This window comes from Sus scrofa, chromosome 14 (genome assembly GCF_054392235.1).
Source record: "Sus scrofa isolate SSC_HxYL_T2T_F1_AM1 chromosome 14, Sscrofa_HxYL_maternal_Yorkshire_Landrace_v2.0, whole genome shotgun sequence".
NCBI lineage: Eukaryota > Metazoa > Chordata > Mammalia > Artiodactyla > Suidae > Sus > Sus scrofa.
In genome coordinates, this window is record NC_139396.1 from 144,089,400 (window position 1) to 144,108,639 (window position 19,240).

A 19,240-nucleotide genomic window follows, 5' to 3' on the forward strand; every position below is an offset into this window, starting at 1 on the left:
TATTCTTATCCTTTCCATTGATCTTTCTTCAGTCCTGATGTTCTAAGTTTTATTCTGTTTGCTTTCTTGTCTGAAGATCTTCCTTTGACAGTTCTTTTAGAACAAGTTCTGGCATCAAATTCTCTTTTGTTTTCCTTCATCTGAAAATGTCATTATTTTTCTTTCGTTCCTGAAGAATGTTTATGCCAAATAAAGAAGTCTTGGTTGGCAGTTCTTTTTTCAACACTTGAAAAATGTTTGTCTCTTTCTCAGGCCTGTATGATTTCTGATAAGAAATCCACTGTCATTCAATCATTGTTCCCCTATAGGATTATATTCTTGTTTTCTGGCTGCCTTAATTTTCAGAAATTTGATTATCATATTCTGAGAATAAATTTCTTTGAGTTTTTCCTGTTTGGAGTTTGCTCAGCTTTTTGTCTTATGTGTTTAGGTTTTTTATGAAAATTCAGAATTTTCAGCCATTGTCTCTTCAAATAATTTTTCAGCCTCATATTTATTCTCTCCTTCTGGGACTCTGAAGAAACAAATATTAGATGTTCCATTTCTGTCCCACAGCTCACTGACGCTCTTTTGAGTTTTTAAAATCTATTTCCTTTCTGGTGTTCAAAATGGATAATTCCTACTGATCTTTATTTAGATTCACCGACTCTTCAGTAACCTGCATTATCCTATTGAACCCATTTACTGAGTTTTAAATTTTTATTGTTTGGCTCTAAAATTTTCATTTGGTTCTCTCTTTTTTTTTTTTTGGCTGAGATTTTATCTTATTTGTTTGTTTCCAGAGTATATGCAATTGTTGGAGCATTTTTTTTTTTTCTTTCTTGAGAACTGCTTTAGAATTCTTGGCAGATAATTTTGACATCTATGTCATCTCATTGGTGTCTATTGGTGTCTATTGATCTCCCATTCAAGTTGTTATTTTCCTAGCCCTTAGTATGATGAGTAATTTTAGATTATATCTTGGACATTTTGAGATGTTATTATAAAATTTTGATTTCTTTTAAAATTTTCTGTTTTAGCAGTCAACCTGTTTTGTCTCAGACTGTACACTCTGATCCACTTTTGTGGTCTTTGCTTCCAGTATATTTTCCAAAGTCTTTTGAGGAGTATTATGGTCTGCCCTGCTGTTTGCAACCCCAAGGCCAGTCTGAAAAACAGGTGATATTCCACACTGTAGTTCAGTTCTCAAAGCATTTATTGTTTTGATTCTGTTTAGTTCATGCATGAGCTTCTAGGGAGTATGCCTGGGAATACATAGACTTTTCGAAAGAATCCCTTTCTCCAGCTCCCTCCTCTCCATAATTTTCTCTTTTCCCCTCTAGTTGTGAAGGGGTGATGTGCTGCCTCTTTGCTAACCATTGCTTAGTGCAGGGCAGGGGATGACACACAGGATTCTTCCTTAGTGCAGCTTTTGCACCAGTGGGAAGGGAGAGGGTTACCACTTCTCAGCTGATGTTTAATAAGTTAAGGGTCCTTCTCCACGTTCTTCATGCCTACAGTGCTGATACCAAGGGGGATGTGTGCTGCCTTGGTTCAAGTAGTACATAGATGGGGTCATTGGCAGAGTTTTACTCCATACACTTTGCAGCCTCAGTGCCAGATGGGATGGGCAGGACATGTTTCTTACATGGTGTTCAAGTGGGATAAGGATGTGTCAAAAGGGTTCCATCTTGCCATGCTATTCTTTCTCTTCATAGTCTTTTAACTAAAGAGAGTGGACTTTTCTTGGACCTTGTTTTAGTCAGTGCTTATTGGTGTTTTGGGGTTATGAGCTTCTCTACTACCCCTGCCAGGATATATAGGAAACAAGACAAAGTTTAAAAAAACAAATAACAACAACTAAAGAACATCCTCCATCCAAGGTCCCTAACCAGTCTGTCTACTTCTTCTTCCTTTCAGAATCTTCCTCTCCTTGTTCCATGTATTTTGTCAGGGTTTTAAATTGTAAGTAATTTGAAGGAAAGGGTAATGTGGGCCTATTCCATTTGGTATGGAATCAGAAGTCTTATTTATTGTAATTCAGTATTGTAAAGCTTTCACATCTGCATTTGAGGTAAGGCTAAGGAATATATTTAGTATATATGGCCTATTGATGAGGGTTTTTTTTTTTTTTTTGAGTAAATCATTATTACATGTTAAGATTATGATGTAGTCTTATACCAAGGGTAGATCTTACTAGGCTAGTACTTTCTCATTTCTGTCTCTCCTTGCCTTTTCATCTTTGTGGATTTTTTATTTTGGTCAGCCATTTTACCAGTGTACTTATTTATTTTTAGAACCTTAATCTTTCTCACTATCAACTGAAAAAGCTGCATTTTCAATTCCTAGAATATGGATACCATAGAGATGGCTCTTTGTTACTGTTTCTCAAAAGTGGTCCTTAGAGCCCCTTTTCCTGAATTTATTTGCTCTTCTCCATTCATATTTTGCTTTGTTCATTTTGTTCTTTGGCCAGACAGCTCTCTATTCTATAATAATTGCCTTTTAAGTATTTCCTGTTACCTGAGACTATCTGGTAATTAGCTGCAGATAGAGCAATTTTAGTGTAGTAGGCTGTGGATAAATACTACCTACACTGTACTCATAGCTCTGTTACTTTCCCAAGGTCACAATGCTAGTTACCTAAGAATATTTCTGTGCCTTAGTGTCCCTATATGTGTAACAATGATAAGAAATTATCTCAAAAGGCTATTATATATATTTAAATGAATTAATTTTGTAAATTCCTTAGAATAGTGCTTGTGTGTAGAAAGCACTCAAATATTAGCTGCTGTTGTGATTTCTCCCACTTTTTAGTGCTTATAAACTTTTGTACTTTGGTAACTTGTATACCTGTCATCTCTTCCTATTAGATTGTAAATTCCTTAAAGATAGAGCTTTCCTTGTTAATTATTATCATTTTTCAGTGGATTTTGCAAAGTAGAAGGTGTTCAGTAGATATTTACTGTATCAAATCATAGGAAAATGGCAAAATTGTCAGTAAGATTGTTTTTCAGAACCCATTTACTGAATGTAAATTATAATCTAAAGTAATTTAATACTCTCTCTCTATTACATTTCAGGAATTCTAATGAATCATTGATTGACCAGGTCCATTTTACCAGTTGGAATGAGTTATCAGAAATGAGCATAGTGCTTTTAGATCCAACATGTAGCAGATGGCTCTTACTCCATGGTGATTACTTCTTCAAGCCAACACCTTTTTTGACTGTATAGGATCTTTGTCTCTTCATCTTCGAATTCCAGCTTTTATTGTTGGCAAATAAAAAGAGTTCATGTAGTTTTTGCCCAGGCTTGAGTCATCATGAGTAGTAGTTTAGGAAAAGAAAAAGACTCTAAAGAGAAGGATCCCAAAGTACCATCAGCCAAGGAAAGAGAAAAGGAGGCAAAAGCCTCTGGAGGTTTTGGGAAAGAGAGCAAAGAAAAAGAACCTAAGACCAAAGGGAAAGATGCCAAAGATGGAAAGAAGGACTCCAGTGCTGCCCAACCAGGAGTGGCTTTTTCAGTTGATAATACGATCAAACGGCCAAATCCAGCACCTGGAACTAGGAAGAAATCTAGCAATGCAGAGGTAATTAAAGAGCTCAACAAATGCCGGGAAGAGAATTCAATGCGTTTGGACTTATCCAAGAGGTCTATACACATATTGCCATCATCAATCAAAGAGTTGACTCAATTAACAGAACTTTATTTATATAGCAACAAATTACAGTCCCTCCCAGCTGAAGTGGGCTGTCTAGTAAATCTCATGACACTGGCTTTAAGTGAAAATTCACTTACCAGTTTGCCTGACTCTCTTGATAACTTGAAGAAGCTGCGGATGCTTGATTTACGGCATAATAAACTGAGAGAAATTCCTTCAGTGGTGTACAGGCTAGATTCTCTCACCACTCTTTACCTTCGCTTTAATCGTATAACTACTGTGGAAAAAGACATCAAAAACCTGTCAAAACTGAGCATGCTTAGCATTCGAGAGAACAAAATCAAACAACTACCTGCTGAAATTGGTAAGAGGCCTTGGATTACTATTATTATTAGTAGTACTTGTTATGCTAAATAATTTTGAGTGCTTTTCCATATCTGATACTTGCCTAAAAGCAACTGGTTTCTAAGTTCTGTCTTTTTCATGGTTTACTTTAATAAGTGTTAATGGTTAGTACACAGTTTGAAATTATATTTTATAGACTTAGAAAGTGAGTTAGAATGTAGGTATAACTGGGCCTTTTTCACACAAATCTAATCTGCTTTTATTTTTATTGGAAAAATGAATTTTCAACAAAAATTTTTACCTAATTTTTTAGTTACCATATATTTTTAAAGTCTTTACAAATATAATTATATAAAGATACTGTCAAGCTACATTTTTTCATTCTCTGACATCTTTTTTTTTTACCTGAAAAAGTGTTTGTTTAAATTCATGTCACATTTCTACCTAATTTACCAAAAAAGATTGGTATTTCAGAGCCTTCTAAAGAAGCAGTTTCATAAGAAAGTTGACAATTTTTTTTTTTATTATTTTGAAAGTGCTAATATGTTCATTAAAAACAATCTAAGAATACAGAAAGTAGAAAAGTCAGCTATAATAAATGCAACACTTAGTAGTTTGGTAGACTCCATTTTTGTCTTTATATATAAAGCTAAATTGTACTAAAAAGGAATTTTCTATTTGTTTGATTTGTTCTTTTTTGTTGTACTTGTGGCAAACAGAAATTCCTGGGCCAGAGATCAAATCCTCGCCACAGCAGCAACCAAAGCCACTGCAGTGACAATGCTGGATCCTTAACCTGCTGTACCACATGACATTCCACAGATAGTTAGTACGATAAAAAATAGGAAATATACATATATAAACAAGTCAGTAAAAATAAGTTGTTTTGATATTTTTAATTATAAAATTTATTTCAGAAACTTGTGGAATATAGTAAACCATTGACTTAACCAATTTTGAGAAATTGATAAAGGTGGTATCTTTGTGGGCCTTTTTATGAGAGTTTAAAACACATAAAAACTGATTATACAACTTTTAAAGAAATGTTTCCTTTTTTGTGTGAAAGGCAAGCTCTGAATAAAACAAGTTAATTAAATACATTGTTGCTTTAAACATTGGTCTTACAGGGGGTGATAAAAAAACTTTTAAAGCAGTGCAGCTTTGTAGAGATAATATTCTGGGGGGGGACTTAGAAATTGTATTTAGCTTTGAAAAATACAGTTTAAATTTTAGGTATGGTGTTCTACTCTGTTTAACTAACCAGACACTTAAAATCTTAATTTTGGTTTAATTATACTTAGAAAATCCATGATTGATTTTCTCAGACAATGCACTTGTACTAATAAAATATGACACATTAATGAGATATTGAGATAGCCATAGGATTTTGAGTGGGAATGCTCCTTTCCATGTCTTTAGATAGGAATGTGGTTATTGAATGACTTGATCTTGTACCAGATTCAGTCAAATTTGACCTGTTTGTATAGCTTTTTGTAGAATAGAATTATAAGCTGGAGAAAGAAATGCTGACTTTTTATATAGAAATATAAAACGTTATTTCCTGTTTTTGTTCTTGTTTTATGGATGTGTTAACACTCCATTCTAAAGCAGTGGCTTTCATTCACTTGCAAGTCTTTCTTTAAAGGTTTTCTTTCTTTCTTTCTTTCTTTTTTTTTTCTGTAGAGATGTTATCAAACTACCTGGGAATTAAGATCATACATTTCTTAAGAAATTAGTTCAGGGAGTTCCTGTCATGGCTCAGTGGTTTATGAACCCGACTAGCATCCATGAGGACACTGGGTTTGATCCCTGACCTCCCTCAGTGGGTTAAGGATCTGGCGTTGCCATGAGCCATCGTGTAGGTCGCAGATGGGGCTCGGATCCTGCGTTGCTGAGGCTGTGAGGCTAGCAGCTTTAGCTCTGATTCGACCCCTAGCCTGAGAACTTTCACATGCCCCCAGTGGGGCCCTAAAAAGCCCCCCCCCCAAAAAAAATTGTTTCATAGGACTTTAAATTTTCTTTACTTTGTTCTTGAGCATATGGATTCAACTTTTTTGCTAAATAGTGAATGTATTTCTGAAAATTGGCAAATTTTATCTAAATGGTTGATATTTATGGCTGCCTAATATTTGTACCTTTATTCCTAAGTTTGTAATTTTAAAAATAACCATTAAATTTGTTTTTTAATGAGTACCCTCCTACCATTAGTGACATTGAAGTTTGTCTTCTTGTAATTTCTGTATTTCTATAAAAATAGTAACTTTGTAAATGTCATTTATTATATTCCAAGCAGGGGATCAGATAGAAAGTAAACTGCTTTTAAAAATAAGACTATATATATATTTTTTTTTGTCTTTTTAGGGCCACACTCGTGGCATATGGAAGTTCCCAGGCTAGGGGTCTAATTGGAGCTATAGCTGCCGGCCTATGCCAGAGCCACAGCAACACCAGATTCGAGCCATGTCTGCAACCTACACTACAGCTCACGGCAACACCGGATCCTTAACCCAGTGAGCAAGGTCAGGGTTCGAACCCGCAACCTCGTGGTTCCTAGTTGGATTCATTTCTACTGTGCCACGATGGGAACTCCCCTAAAAATAAGACAGTATTTTTAATAAGTTAAGATTTATAAGGTCTAACTTAGATGCATGAATTTGAGACAAACATGGCAGAAGTCTGTATTATGTTTCCTTTTAGGGAACACAAAAATAAAGTAAAAATAACATAATTATAATAATAAGAATAGGTATTATCTGAGCACAATATATCATATTATGCTATACACTATTCTTTACATGTATACTTCACATGTATTATCTCATTGAATTCTTATGATGATCCAATGAAATAGATACTTCTCCCTCAGTGAACTGAAGAAAGAACTGAAATTTTAGTGAGATGAGATAATTTTCTGAAGATCATACAGCTAAGAAGTTGGCAGAATCAGAGTTTAAACCTGAGTATCACTATACTGCCCCACCAGTCTGGAAGAGCCCTATCCCATAGATTATGATTTAGTGGTCTGGCTGGTCCAGGGGATCTGTACTTTTAAAGAATAAGTTGGGTAAGTGTATGTGTAGCTATAGTTGAAAGTTATTTCAGTAGAATTTTTTTTTTTTTTTTTTTTTGGAGAGGGGAGGCTGTCAGCAGCTTAATTGAGATATAATTTATAGACCATTCAATTCATGTGTTTGAAGTATATATACTTCAGTGGTTTTTAGCATGTTCACATGGTTGTTCAGTATCATAAGCAACCATAGGACATTTCAGTCACCCCAGAAAGAAACTGTACTCTTTGGTAGTCACCCTACCCTTAGCCCTAGGCAAACAGTAACCTGTTTTCTGTTTCTGTAGATTTGCCTATTCTAGACATTTCATATAAATGGAGTCATACAACATACTTCGGTGATTGGCTTCTTTCACTTAGCATAATGCTTTCAAAATTCTTTCAGGTTGTAGCATGTATAAGTACATCATTCCTTTGTATTACTGAATATCCCATTGTATTATACCACATTTTATTTGTGCACTTATCAGTTGTTGAACATTTGGGTTATCTTCATTTTCTGGCTATTAAAAAATAACTGTGAACATTTGTGTACAAGTTTTTGTGTAGACATTTGTTTTCATATCTCTTGGGTATATACCTAGAAATGGAATAACTGAGTCATATGTTTAATCTTTGGAGGAAGTACTAGACTGTTTTCTTAAGTTGGCTGCACCACTTTCCATTCCCATTAGCAGTATATGAGGATTCCATTTCCTCTACATCCTCAACATTCTTGTGATTATCTGTCTTTATTATTATAGCCATTCCATGACTGTGAAGTGGTATCTCAGTATGTTTTTGATTTATAGTTCTATAATTATGATAGATTTGTTTTTAATTCTTGAAAGCTGTTGTTTATTGTAAAGACAGAAATAGTTATTTTCTGTGATGCAGATCTGGCTTTACTATTTTTTAAATTACACACATACAAATTTGGAGCTTTTTGGGAAATGTTCTCAGAAAACCCAGCACCAAGATAAAGTAAAATGGAATCTGACATTTTTAAAAGTGTTGTACATCTTTAATGTAATTTGACTTACTGCTGAAACCCATACAAGAGAGTTTGTAATTCAAAATATATGTTAATTATCATTTTGTTAAACTTCCATTTGTACGTATTAGATCCACATTATAGATTTGTTAATATAACAATATTAGATTCCTGTTATGCACATTAAGTGCTTTTTTTTTTTTTTTTTTTTTTTTTGCGCTTTTTAGGGCCGTACTCATGGCATATGGAAGTTTCCAGGCTAGGGGTCAAATTGGAGCTACAGCTGCTGGCCTACACCACATCCACAGTAAGGCAGGATCCGAACTGCATCTGCAACCTATACCACAGCTCATGGCAGTGTCAGATCCTTAACCCACTGAGCATGGCCGGGGATCCAACCCTCACCCTCATGGATACTAGTCGGATTAGTTTCCACTGCACCATGATGGGAACTCCTCTGTTATTTTTTGAGTATACCACTTTCAGTCTTGCCATCCAGTTTGTGTTCAGCAACATATATGAGGAATATGAGACATTAGAAGTTTTTGAAACAACCTACTATTTAGTTTAAATAACATATTTGGAATTTAGCAGCTGTGCTGCTGCCTTTATAGGGAAATTATTTTAAAATCTAAATACCCGTCTGCTTAAGCAATAATGGCATCTTTATTAGTGCCGTGTGATTTGATTCTAATGATGCATATTCACATGGGTGAACCTGGCAGAAAATAGTAAAAGGATACTGAAAGACATATGAAGAGCCAGACATACTAGAGAGTAGCCAAGAAAACTCTTCGTTTGGTACATTTACTTTTTTCCTTTTGTATAAGGCATGGAGAAATGAAGTAAATGTTCTTTTTGTGTTAAGTAGGTAGATGGAAACCTTAGTCATTGCTTTCTTTTTTAGATCAGTCTTCCATTCTTTCTGCCCCTAGCTCCTTTCACCATTTTTAAATCTTGAAAGAGACTCTTCACTGAAGACCAAGACACTCAAAAAATCATGTTTTCAGAGGGAAAACAGTAAATAACCACTTTTCTCCACCCCCACCCCATCCAACTTTATTGGTTTCTTTGAGTTTCATGTTAAAGATGTGCTTTTGTAAGTTTTTTGGGGCTGGGGGTGCTGAGTGATTAGAGTGGAGGCCTTCAGGTAAGGCAGTCAGTTTGAATAATTAATTTATTTCAGAAAACTCTAAACAATGAAGTTTTAAAGGATTTTATTCTTTTAGAAAGGGAATGATTACTCTTTGAACCCAGAAGTAAACTTCATCAGTTTCTTACTAATATTCTACAACTTATTTTCCTTCATTGAATTAAGGGCTAATTTAAGATTAAAGTTTCCTACTATATTAAAACAGCTAAGTTAGAGGGAATATTTTTTAAAAAAATGTCTTGTACAGTAAAATGCTATGTCATTTATACCATGTACAATTCTGTGTGAATTTATCTTAGAATGATCTGCTATGTTAAATTGTATCCTTTTTGAGAACCCAGATCATTTTTAGCCATTAAAAAAATACTCTTGCAGCATTTATATATATAAGAAATTAGAAACAACAGTTTTTTAACCCATATAACTCTTAACATTTATTGAAAACAAAATCAGTTGCCTACTATCTGTACTGCAGTTGTATTTTCTGTCAAGTAATATGTAATTAATATATAATAAAATATATAAACACTAAGAACAGAATCAGCAATTTTAAAAAAGTTGAAAAACCTTAGAGATTTTAATTCTCTATTATATAATTTCCTTGTTTTTAAAAAGTTTTATTGAAGCACAGTTGATTTACAATGTTGTAATGATTTCTACTGTACAACAAAGTCTTATTAGACAATTTTCTATGAATTTTTGTAGGTAATAAAAGGTAGCTTTTCAATAAATGTGGCTTGAAGTGAATTTAATGAAGCTATTACTATTATTACTCATTTTAAAATATTAAGTTGTAGCCCTTAGTCTCTAAAAATTTTGAAATTCTCTCAGGACTGTCAGGGGTGCTGCAGTTGCTTTCATGGTCCAGGTAACATTATTTAATGATCTCATTTGGGTATTTTGTACAACTGCTAGTGAGTAACTTAGTTTGGCAGGAAGAAGAAATCAAAAGGGGAATTCATAGTTGTTAATAAATAACTTCTTTTGACTGGAAATCAGTAAGAAATCTTACAGACCTAGAAATGAACTGTTAACTTAGTGGATTGTTAGTGCCGGGTGTTTCACTATACAACAAAAACCTGAAAAAGTGATTGTTACTTATTACTAAAGGAAGAGGTAAGAGAACAGAGAAAAAAATAGTTCTTGAACCATCTTGGAAGGATCTGATGGAATCAGAGGATACTTTTGACTTCCCACACTGTCAAGGTGTAGGAAAGAGGGCAGTCATTGTACTCTAATGACGGCATGCAATACACTCAAAGGATGTAGACACTCTTGTCCATGTTGCTTAGTTACAGAAGCACTTGCTTAGAAGAACTGCTGAAATTTTCTTTGCAATGAAAGGGAGAATTAATTTTGTAATATAAATTTAAGTAATGTAATAGTGTATATTCTGTTCTAGATCCCTAAATGTATTCAAGCTTGTATGATAAGTATTTCCAGACCTTGTTAATTACATTGTTTTACATGTGCCTTTTAGTATGACTTGCCGTGATTTTTAGAGAGCTAAGCTCTGAATGTTTGAAAAATAACCCTATAAATTTAGGAATAAAAGTTATTTAAAAATTTTCTTTTTTTAAAAAAAGCATCCTTAATGTGAGTCAAAGGATAATATAGAGAGGGCCACAATTTATGAAACAAACCTAAATTATTGACTTATTAATATTTGCATGTCTGTTAGATACGTTTTAGTAGGGCCTTTTTGAATGCTGCTAGATTTAATTTACTAAAATTTAAAGATTTTTTGCATCTATAGTCATCATGGATATTGATCTGTAATTTTTTTTCTTATCTTTTTTTGTAATGGTTTGCTCTCAGGGCAATGCTGGCTTCATATCACAGGAGAAGTTGAGAAGTGTTCCTCTTTTATATTCTAGAAGAGTTTATGTAGAAATACACAGATGTTTAGAAGAATTCATCAGTCTTATAATCTGGGATTGGGGTTTTCTTCCTAGGAAGGTTTTAAAGGACTAATTTAGTTAATTATTTGGGTTTCCTGTTCTCAATTGAATTTTGGTAGTTTGAATCTGTCAGCATTTGTCTATTTTTTTAAAATTTGATTTGGCATAAAATTCATAGTAGTTCTTTATTATTTTTCTAAAGTTTCTAATATATATTATCATATCCCATTCCTGAAACTGGTCATTTGAGTCTTCTCTCCCTACGTGATCAGTAAGTCTGGCTAAAGGTGTATCAGTTCTCTTGGTCTTTTAAAAAAAACCAAAAAACCCTTGATTTTGGTTTTATTATTTTTTTCTATTATCTTCCCTTGTGTTGTTTTCTGCTCTTGTCCTTTGTCTTAAGATTGAAGACCGATTTCAATTGTAAGGTTGATTTCATACCTCTCTTCTTTTCATTATGTAAGCATTCATAACTGTGAACCTCCCTCCAAGTACTATTTGAGCAGTAGCACATACATTTTGATATGTTGTATTTTCACTATTATTTAGTTCAAAATATTTTCCGAATATCTCTTGTTATTCTCTAATCCATGGATTATTTAGCAGTGCATTGTTCAATTCCAAGTATTTCAGAGATGTTTTAATATATTTTTTTTTGTTATTTATAAAATCTGGTCTGTTTTGGTAATGTTTTATATGCACTTCAATATGCATTTTGCCATTACTTTTGAAGCAAGGTCAAGTTAGCTGATAATATGCATTTTTAAAATTTAATTTTATTTTTTTGTCTTTTTTTTAGTGCCACACCAGTGGCATATGGAGGTTCCCAGGCTAGGGGTTGAATCAGAGCTGTAGCTGCTGGCCAATGCCACAGCCACAGCAACGCAGGATTTGAGCCGCAACTGCGACTTAACCCCACAGCTCACGGCAATGCTGGATCCTTAACCTACTGAGCAAGCCCAGGGATCGACCCCATGTCCTCATGGATACTAGTTGAGTTTGTTAACTACTGAGCCACAACAGGAACTCCAAGTTAGTTGATATTATTATTTATTTCTTTTATATCCCTATTGATAGCTGTCTACATTTTTTTCAGTTAGTAAGAAATGAGTATTGAAATACCCAGCTATAATAGTAGATTTATCTTTGTCCCATTATCTTTGTTATTATTTTTTGCTTCTTCTATTTTGAAAGTTTGTTATTAGTTGTATATAAACTTAGAGTTTTTTTTCTGATGTAAAATATATCATTATGACATATCTTTCTTTATTTTTACCTGATATTGATATAGCCATGTCTTTTTCCACCCTTTTACTTCTTTGTGTCTTTATATATATTTAAAATGTTTTCTGGTAGACAGCATATGGTTAGGACATACATTTTTATCTTGCCTTTATTGAAGGGTTTAGACCATTTTTGTTTAATATAGTTATCAGTATGATTCTTTATAATCTTAAGCTGGCTGGCTATTTTCTTCTTCTGCCATTAGTATTTGCAGTACATATCATAACTTACAGTGACTATTCATGTAATATTATACCACTACTCTTATCCTTATTAGTCAAAGCTGAAGTCCTTACCTTAGCCTGCAAGATCCTAAATGAATCTGACTCCTGGCTACTTTATCTCCTACCACTTTCTTCCTTAACCATTTCTCCAGCCACACTGGCCCTCTGTTGTGTTTCGAACTACTCTTTTGCCTCAGAGTCTTCTTGTTTGCTGTTCACTTAGCCTGGAACACCCAATATTCCCATTGTTTCTTTCCTCTCCCATTATTCAAGTGTGTCCTCAAATGCTACTTCATCAGGGTTACTTTCCTTGTCTACTTACTCTCAATACCTCTAATCTCTCTTTCCCCCACCACACTTTTACTCTTATCCTGGTTGGTTTTCTTTTATAGCTCTTGTACACTCTCACTTTGATTTTATATTGATCTGTTTATCTTTTCCTTATTAAAATATAAGCTCCACAAAGGCAGGAATTTTGTCTCTTTTTTTCCCTATTATGTCCTCAGTCCCTGGAATAGTTCTAGTATATAGTAGGTGCTTAATAAACATTCATAGAAAGGATCAGTGAACAAAATTCATGTCTCTGTAGGCAAGAACATGACATCTATGTAAGAAAACAGATTTAAAATAAAAAGATTGCTTAGTAAGTTTGGAATATGAGTCATAAGATATATCATATTAAAGGGGTGGTGTCATCAATATGATTTTCACTAGAGGATACATCTGCTTCACAGACAGGAAACTTCTATTTGTGAGTCAAAAGATGCTTTTCCATGCACAGTGTAGAAGAGATTGCTAGTATTTGTTCCTTGAAACTCCTTTTTTTTCCTCTTTGGATTAAAAAATGTACAAAAACAAAGAAAAATCACAAAATGTGTAAAGTAGAAAATAAAAACCACTCTTAAATCCAACCAGAAACAAATCACTGTTAAGACATTGGTTATTATCTTTTAGAACCATCTGAGATAAACTTATATTTTGATTTTTTTTTCTTTTTGCTTTTTAGGGCTGCCCTCACGGCGTATGGAGGTTCCCAGACTAGGGGTCTAATCAGAGCTATAGCTGCTGGCGTAAGCCGCAGACAGCCACAGCAACACAGGATCTGAGACGCATCTGCGACCTACATACAGTTCGTAGGAATGCCGGATACTTAACCCACTGAGCGAAGCCAGGGATCAAACCCGCAACCTCATGGTTACGAGTCAGATTCATTTCTGCTGCGCCACAATGGGAAGTCCCCTGATTTTTAATAATATTTGGATCATATATAGGGAAACTATTTAAAAGTACTATATAACTGGACAGAGTATGGGAAACAGTAAATAGTGTGAAAGTATTTAATGAATTCCTTAAATATTTATATTCTTGTGAATTGTAGCACAGGCTCTTATTCTGGCACGGTATTACCTAGTGCAGAATTATCATATATTCAGAATCTTCAAATGTTTCTGATTATTTGAATATGAACAAGAGGAGCTTAGACAGGTTGTGAGTGTTGCTTTAAAGAAGAGAGATAAACTCTTGTTTTTACCACACACTAAAATGTTTTGTTAATTGCATTTAATAGGACATTTCAGATTAGTTTTGAAAATATTTTAAATTTTCCTGGAAACTAAGTTTTTATAAATTTCCCTTAAGTTTTTTAGATCTTTTTCATTGGACTGAAGAATACTTAAAATTCTAAAGAGAAAATGTTCTTCATGAGTCTTTTAAAACATATTCATGGATTTTTGGGAAAATCTGAAATAAATTTCAAACTTAAGTGTAATTTACTTGTGAGTTTATTGTATTTCATGGACTAAAAGATCAAATTTAAAAATCAGTTTATTTTTGTGTGCTGCTGCTTTAAAAAAATTAAATTACATTTCGAGTTTGAAGCATTTTCAAAAACTTCAAGAATTACTACACTGTGAGAAAGAAGCATGTATTAGTGTTACTAGATGCCATTCTTTTAAAAAATTTTTTTCTATTTTTAGCTTTTTGCTCTTTAGGACTGCGCTCGTGGCATATGAAAGTTCCTAGGCTAGGGATCGAATCGGAGCTGTAGCTGCTGGCCTCTACCACAGCCATAGCAACCCAGGATCCGAGCTGTGTCTGCAACCTATACCACAGCTCATGGCAACACCAGATCCCCAACCCATTGAGTGAGGCCAGGGATCAAACCTGCATACTTATGGCTACTAGTCAGATTTGTTTCCTCTGCGCCACAGTGGGCACTCCGAGATGACACTCTTCTTAATGTCTCAGTATTAACATGACTTCCTGGCTTTGAAGAGAGTTATATTGCTGGACAGTAATTTTCTGGAGAGACTAAATGCTCAAAATAATTCAGTTATCATATGGTGATTTACACACATCAAAAAAACTTTTAACTTGAGTCTAGATAATTATATTCTGCTTTTTAAAAACACTTATTTTTTAGTTTAATATTATTAGATACTTATACATAAGTTCTTCTCCTAAGTTGTTGGTAATTTAGCTGTTTCTTGTTCAGAGGTGTCAAACTGGCATCCTGAACACTGAAAAAACGCCCAGATATTTTTGATAAAACTGTTTTTTTCTGTTTTAACCTTAAAATTAGTTGCTAGTATTTGAGCATTAGAGATTTTATAAATGAAAATAAAGATTTCCAGCTTCTTTTGAAAAGTGTGAGAAGTGGACCGTATTGAACTTTCTCATCCCAGCATTGCAGTGATTCTCAGCCAGGGGCAGTTTTTGCAGTGTTACAACAGTGGACGTTTGTTAGTGTCTAGAGATGGTTTTGATGATCATGACTTGGTGAGGAGGTGTGATTGGCATCTAAAAGGTGAAGGCCAGGGATGCTGCTTACGCACAGGACAGCCTCCTACAGGAAGGAATTACTGATCCAAAATGTCTCAGTCCTGAGCTTGAAATGTCCTTCGATTTAGCAGCAACTGGTCTGAGTTGAATCACATCTGTTCCATAAAGGCTAAAGTTTGCCATAGGCTCTTCCCAACTTGCTTTATTTGCTTTCTGTGACTCTATACACTTTTGAATTTGTGCATCTTCTTTTAAAATAGGTGTTACTAAAGTGGGTTAGGGTTTTACTAAAGTGGGAACTGAAACAACTTAAGTTGTTAGAATCCAAATTTTATTTTCCCCAGTCATCATCATTTATTCTTTCAGTTAACGTGATAGTGTGTAAAGCACTATACTAGATGTGGAGGAGGTAAACAGCTGCATACACTTTAAGGATTGTTATATCCTGGAGAATAGTTCTGTTTATCATTATGTAATGTTTTCTATATCTGATAATTTCCCTTGCTTTGAAGTTGACTTTGTCTGAAATTAAATATGGCTACTTCAGCTTCTTTTTGATGAACATTAGCATTGTATTTCATTTTCCATCCCTTTTTTAAAAATCCATCTGTATGGTATTTAAAATGGGTTTTTTGAAGACAATATTCAGTTGGGGCTTGTGTTTTAATCCACTCTGATTTTTATTTGGTACATTCACATTTAAAGTGTTTATTGATTTAGTTGGATTGATATCAAGTATGTTTGGAACTGTTTTCTGTTAGTTGAACTTAATCTTTTTCAAGTTTTCACCATTTTTCTACATTATCTGGTTTTAATTGAGCACTTTGCATTATTCCATTTTCTCTCTTAGCATATCACTTATAATGTTTTAATTGAGTGTGTGTGTGTGTGTGTGTGTGTGTGTGTGTGTGTGTAGTTGCCTTGGAGTTTGTAGTATGGATTTATAGCTAATGTAAGTCCTACTTATACCCCTCATTGGTAGTATGGGTACCTTATAATAGAATATTCCCAGTTCCTCCCTCCTGTCCCTTAAAACACTGCTGTCATTCATTTCATTTATTCTTAATCTATAATCACTCACTATATTGTTACAATTAGTACTCTGAACAAACTGTTATCTGTTAGATTAAGAATAGGAAAAGATTTTATCTTCTATTATTCCTTCACTAATAATCTTCCTTTCTTTGTGTAGATCTAAGTTTCTGACCTATATCATTTTCCTTCTGTCTGAAGAACTTATTTTAATATTTCTTGCAAGATAGCTCTACTGGCAACAAATTCCCTCAATTTCTGTTTGTCTGAGAAGGTCTTTATTTCTCCTTTACTTTGAAGGATAATTTCATTGGATACAAACTTTTAGGTTGGTGATTTTTTTCTCTCAACGCTTTAAATATTTCATTTGGTTCTCTTGCTTGCATGGTTACTGAAGAGAAGTCCTATGTGTTCTTATCCTTGTTCCCATATAGGTAAGGGATGTTTCCCCCTCTTGCTTCTTTCAAAATTTTCTCTTTGTCTTTGATTTTCTGTATATAGTTTTGAATTTTATATGTCTAAGTGGAAATGGGAGGGGATTTTTCTCTTATCTTCACCCCGAAAACCTGGGATGGGGCTCCTCTAGGTAAAAATCTGAGCTGTAGTCTATGCCCCAGCAATGCAGGATCTGAGTCAAGTCAGCAACCTACACCACAGCTCATGACAATGCTGGATCCTTAACCCACTGAGTGAGGCCAGGGATCAAACCCATATTCTCCTGGATACTAGTTGGGTTCTTAACCCACTGAGCCACAACGGGAACTCCAAAACACAAGGATTTCAGTTTCTCTACATCCTTGCCAATATTTGTTTTGTTTGGTTTTGTTTGTTTTTTATTATAGCCGTTCTCATGGATATGAGGTGATATGTCATTGTGTTGATTTGCATTTTTTAATGACTAGTGATCTTAAGCATCATTTCATGTGTTTATTAGCCATTTGTGTATCTTTGGAGAAATGTCTATTCAAGTCTTTTGCCCGCTTTTAAATTAGTTTTGTTGTTGCTATTGTTGAGTTATGGCAGTTCTTTATACATTCTGGATATTAATCCCTTAGCAGATGTATTATTTGTATATATTTCCTTCTATTCTATGGGTTGCCTCTTCATTTTCTTGAAAGTGTCCTTTTATAGACATAAGTTTTAAAATTTAGTGAAATCCAATTTCTTTTCTCTTTTGTTGCTTTTGTTTGTAGTATTTGGCTTAATAATATGCCCTACACCCATTTTTTTGGTGTTTGGAGTTTGATGCACTTTATTTGCCTATCTTTTTCAGTATTTCCAACCTCTGCCACCAAAAAGGAAAATCACAGGACAGCCAATATGTCTGTCATAAATAAGTTTTGGGAGACAGAATAACACTAAGAATCTTAGATGCCAGTACATCCCTTTCAACCAGAATGAGGAGAATTATACCTAATTTTCTATCCTTTTGGAGTACTATTAAATTGAGAAGCAGTTTTTGATTTATAAATCTCAGCTGATGTATTTATATATCATCAGAACATATGCTTATTTCAGAGCATATGTATTTTGAGCTAGAGAGTGACCCTCAAATTAACTCGATGTATCTGATAGTATTGCACTGAATTTGGTTAAAAAAATTAGCTTTTTTTTGAAGTATGGAATATACAAATGTTTGTTGTTAAATTGATTACTTAAATTAAAAAAATATATAATATTAAGTTGGTAATGATTTATAACCAACATTCTCATGTTTCCTTTTTTTCTTTAGGTATGATTGACATGCAATATTATATTAGCTTCACGTGTACAATATAATGATTCAGTATTTGCAAGATGTCATTTTCAAATACCAGTTTGAGACTTTGTGTTTGACTTTTATTCACAGTATAATTATGGTATAGAAAATGATTTTTTTTTCTTTCCTTATTTAATGTATTCTTTAAAAATTCTTATTAAATTTTTATGTTGGTCAATTTACAGGTGAATTATGTAACCTCATTACGCTGGATGTAGCTCACAATCAACTTGAACACCTTCCAAAGGAGATTGGAAACTGCACACAGATAACCAACCTTGACTTGCAGCACAATGAATTGCTAGACCTCCCAGATACTATAGGTATGAGAGGATGAAGAAGATATTGTTGATTACTTATAGCTACTTGGACATTAAAATCCATTTTTTTTTAATAATGACTGTAGATTTTATTTAATTTATTTATTTATTTATTTATTTTTTGGTCTTTTGCCATTTTCTTGGGCCGCTCTCGCGGCATATGGAGGTTCCCAGGCTAGGGGTCAAATTGGAGCTGTAGCCACCAGCCTAAGCCAGAGCCACAGCAACGTGGGATCCGAGCCGCGTCTGCAACCTACACCACAGCTCACGGCAACACCGGATCGTTAACCCACTGAGCAAGGGGAGGGATCAAACCTGCAACCTCATGGTTCCTAGTCGGATTCGTTAACCACTGAGCCACGACGGGAACTCCTAAAATCCATTTTGATAATAAAGTTAAAACATTGAAATTCAATATTGTCAAAGTGGCAAAACTTTAAAAGATAGTTTTTTTTGCATATATTTAGTTTTAATAGTAAAATGGTGTACCAATTTACACTCCCACAAAGAGTGTATGAGTGTACCCATTTCTCCATAGTAGTGTCTCTATAAAAGATAGTATTTTTAAATCATTTTTATTTTCATTTCTAGAAAAGAAAATAATTAAGTTTTAGAAATGAGCTCAATTACATTGTAAAGAAGATAGAATCCTGAGTCATATGTATATATTCTATGACTCTCTCCTTGAATCACAGAATAGGTGCATTTGCTGTTTTTTTTTTTTGCTTATTTCAGAATGTTGCATTCTGTTGTATAGG

At 34.0% G+C, this 19,240-nt stretch overlaps 1 protein-coding gene across 6 annotated transcripts in view; it reads left to right on the top strand.

Annotated features, from left to right (window-relative positions):
• The window catches only part of SHOC2 (SHOC2 leucine rich repeat scaffold protein), a 95,687-nt gene that overhangs the window by 43,858 nt on the left and 32,589 nt on the right, over positions 1 to 19,240 (top strand). For all 6 annotated transcript variants that reach the window (XR_014826214.1, XR_014826215.1, XR_014826216.1 and 3 more), the window contains exons 2-3: positions 3,063 to 4,007; positions 18,348 to 18,485. Coding sequence is in view for 3 of the 6 variants with exons in the window: in XM_005671457.4 (XP_005671514.1) it covers positions 3,305 to 4,007; positions 18,348 to 18,485 (841 nt within the window). In the remaining 3 variants the exon portion in view is untranslated. The remainder of the gene's footprint in view (positions 1 to 3,062; positions 4,008 to 18,347; positions 18,486 to 19,240) is intronic.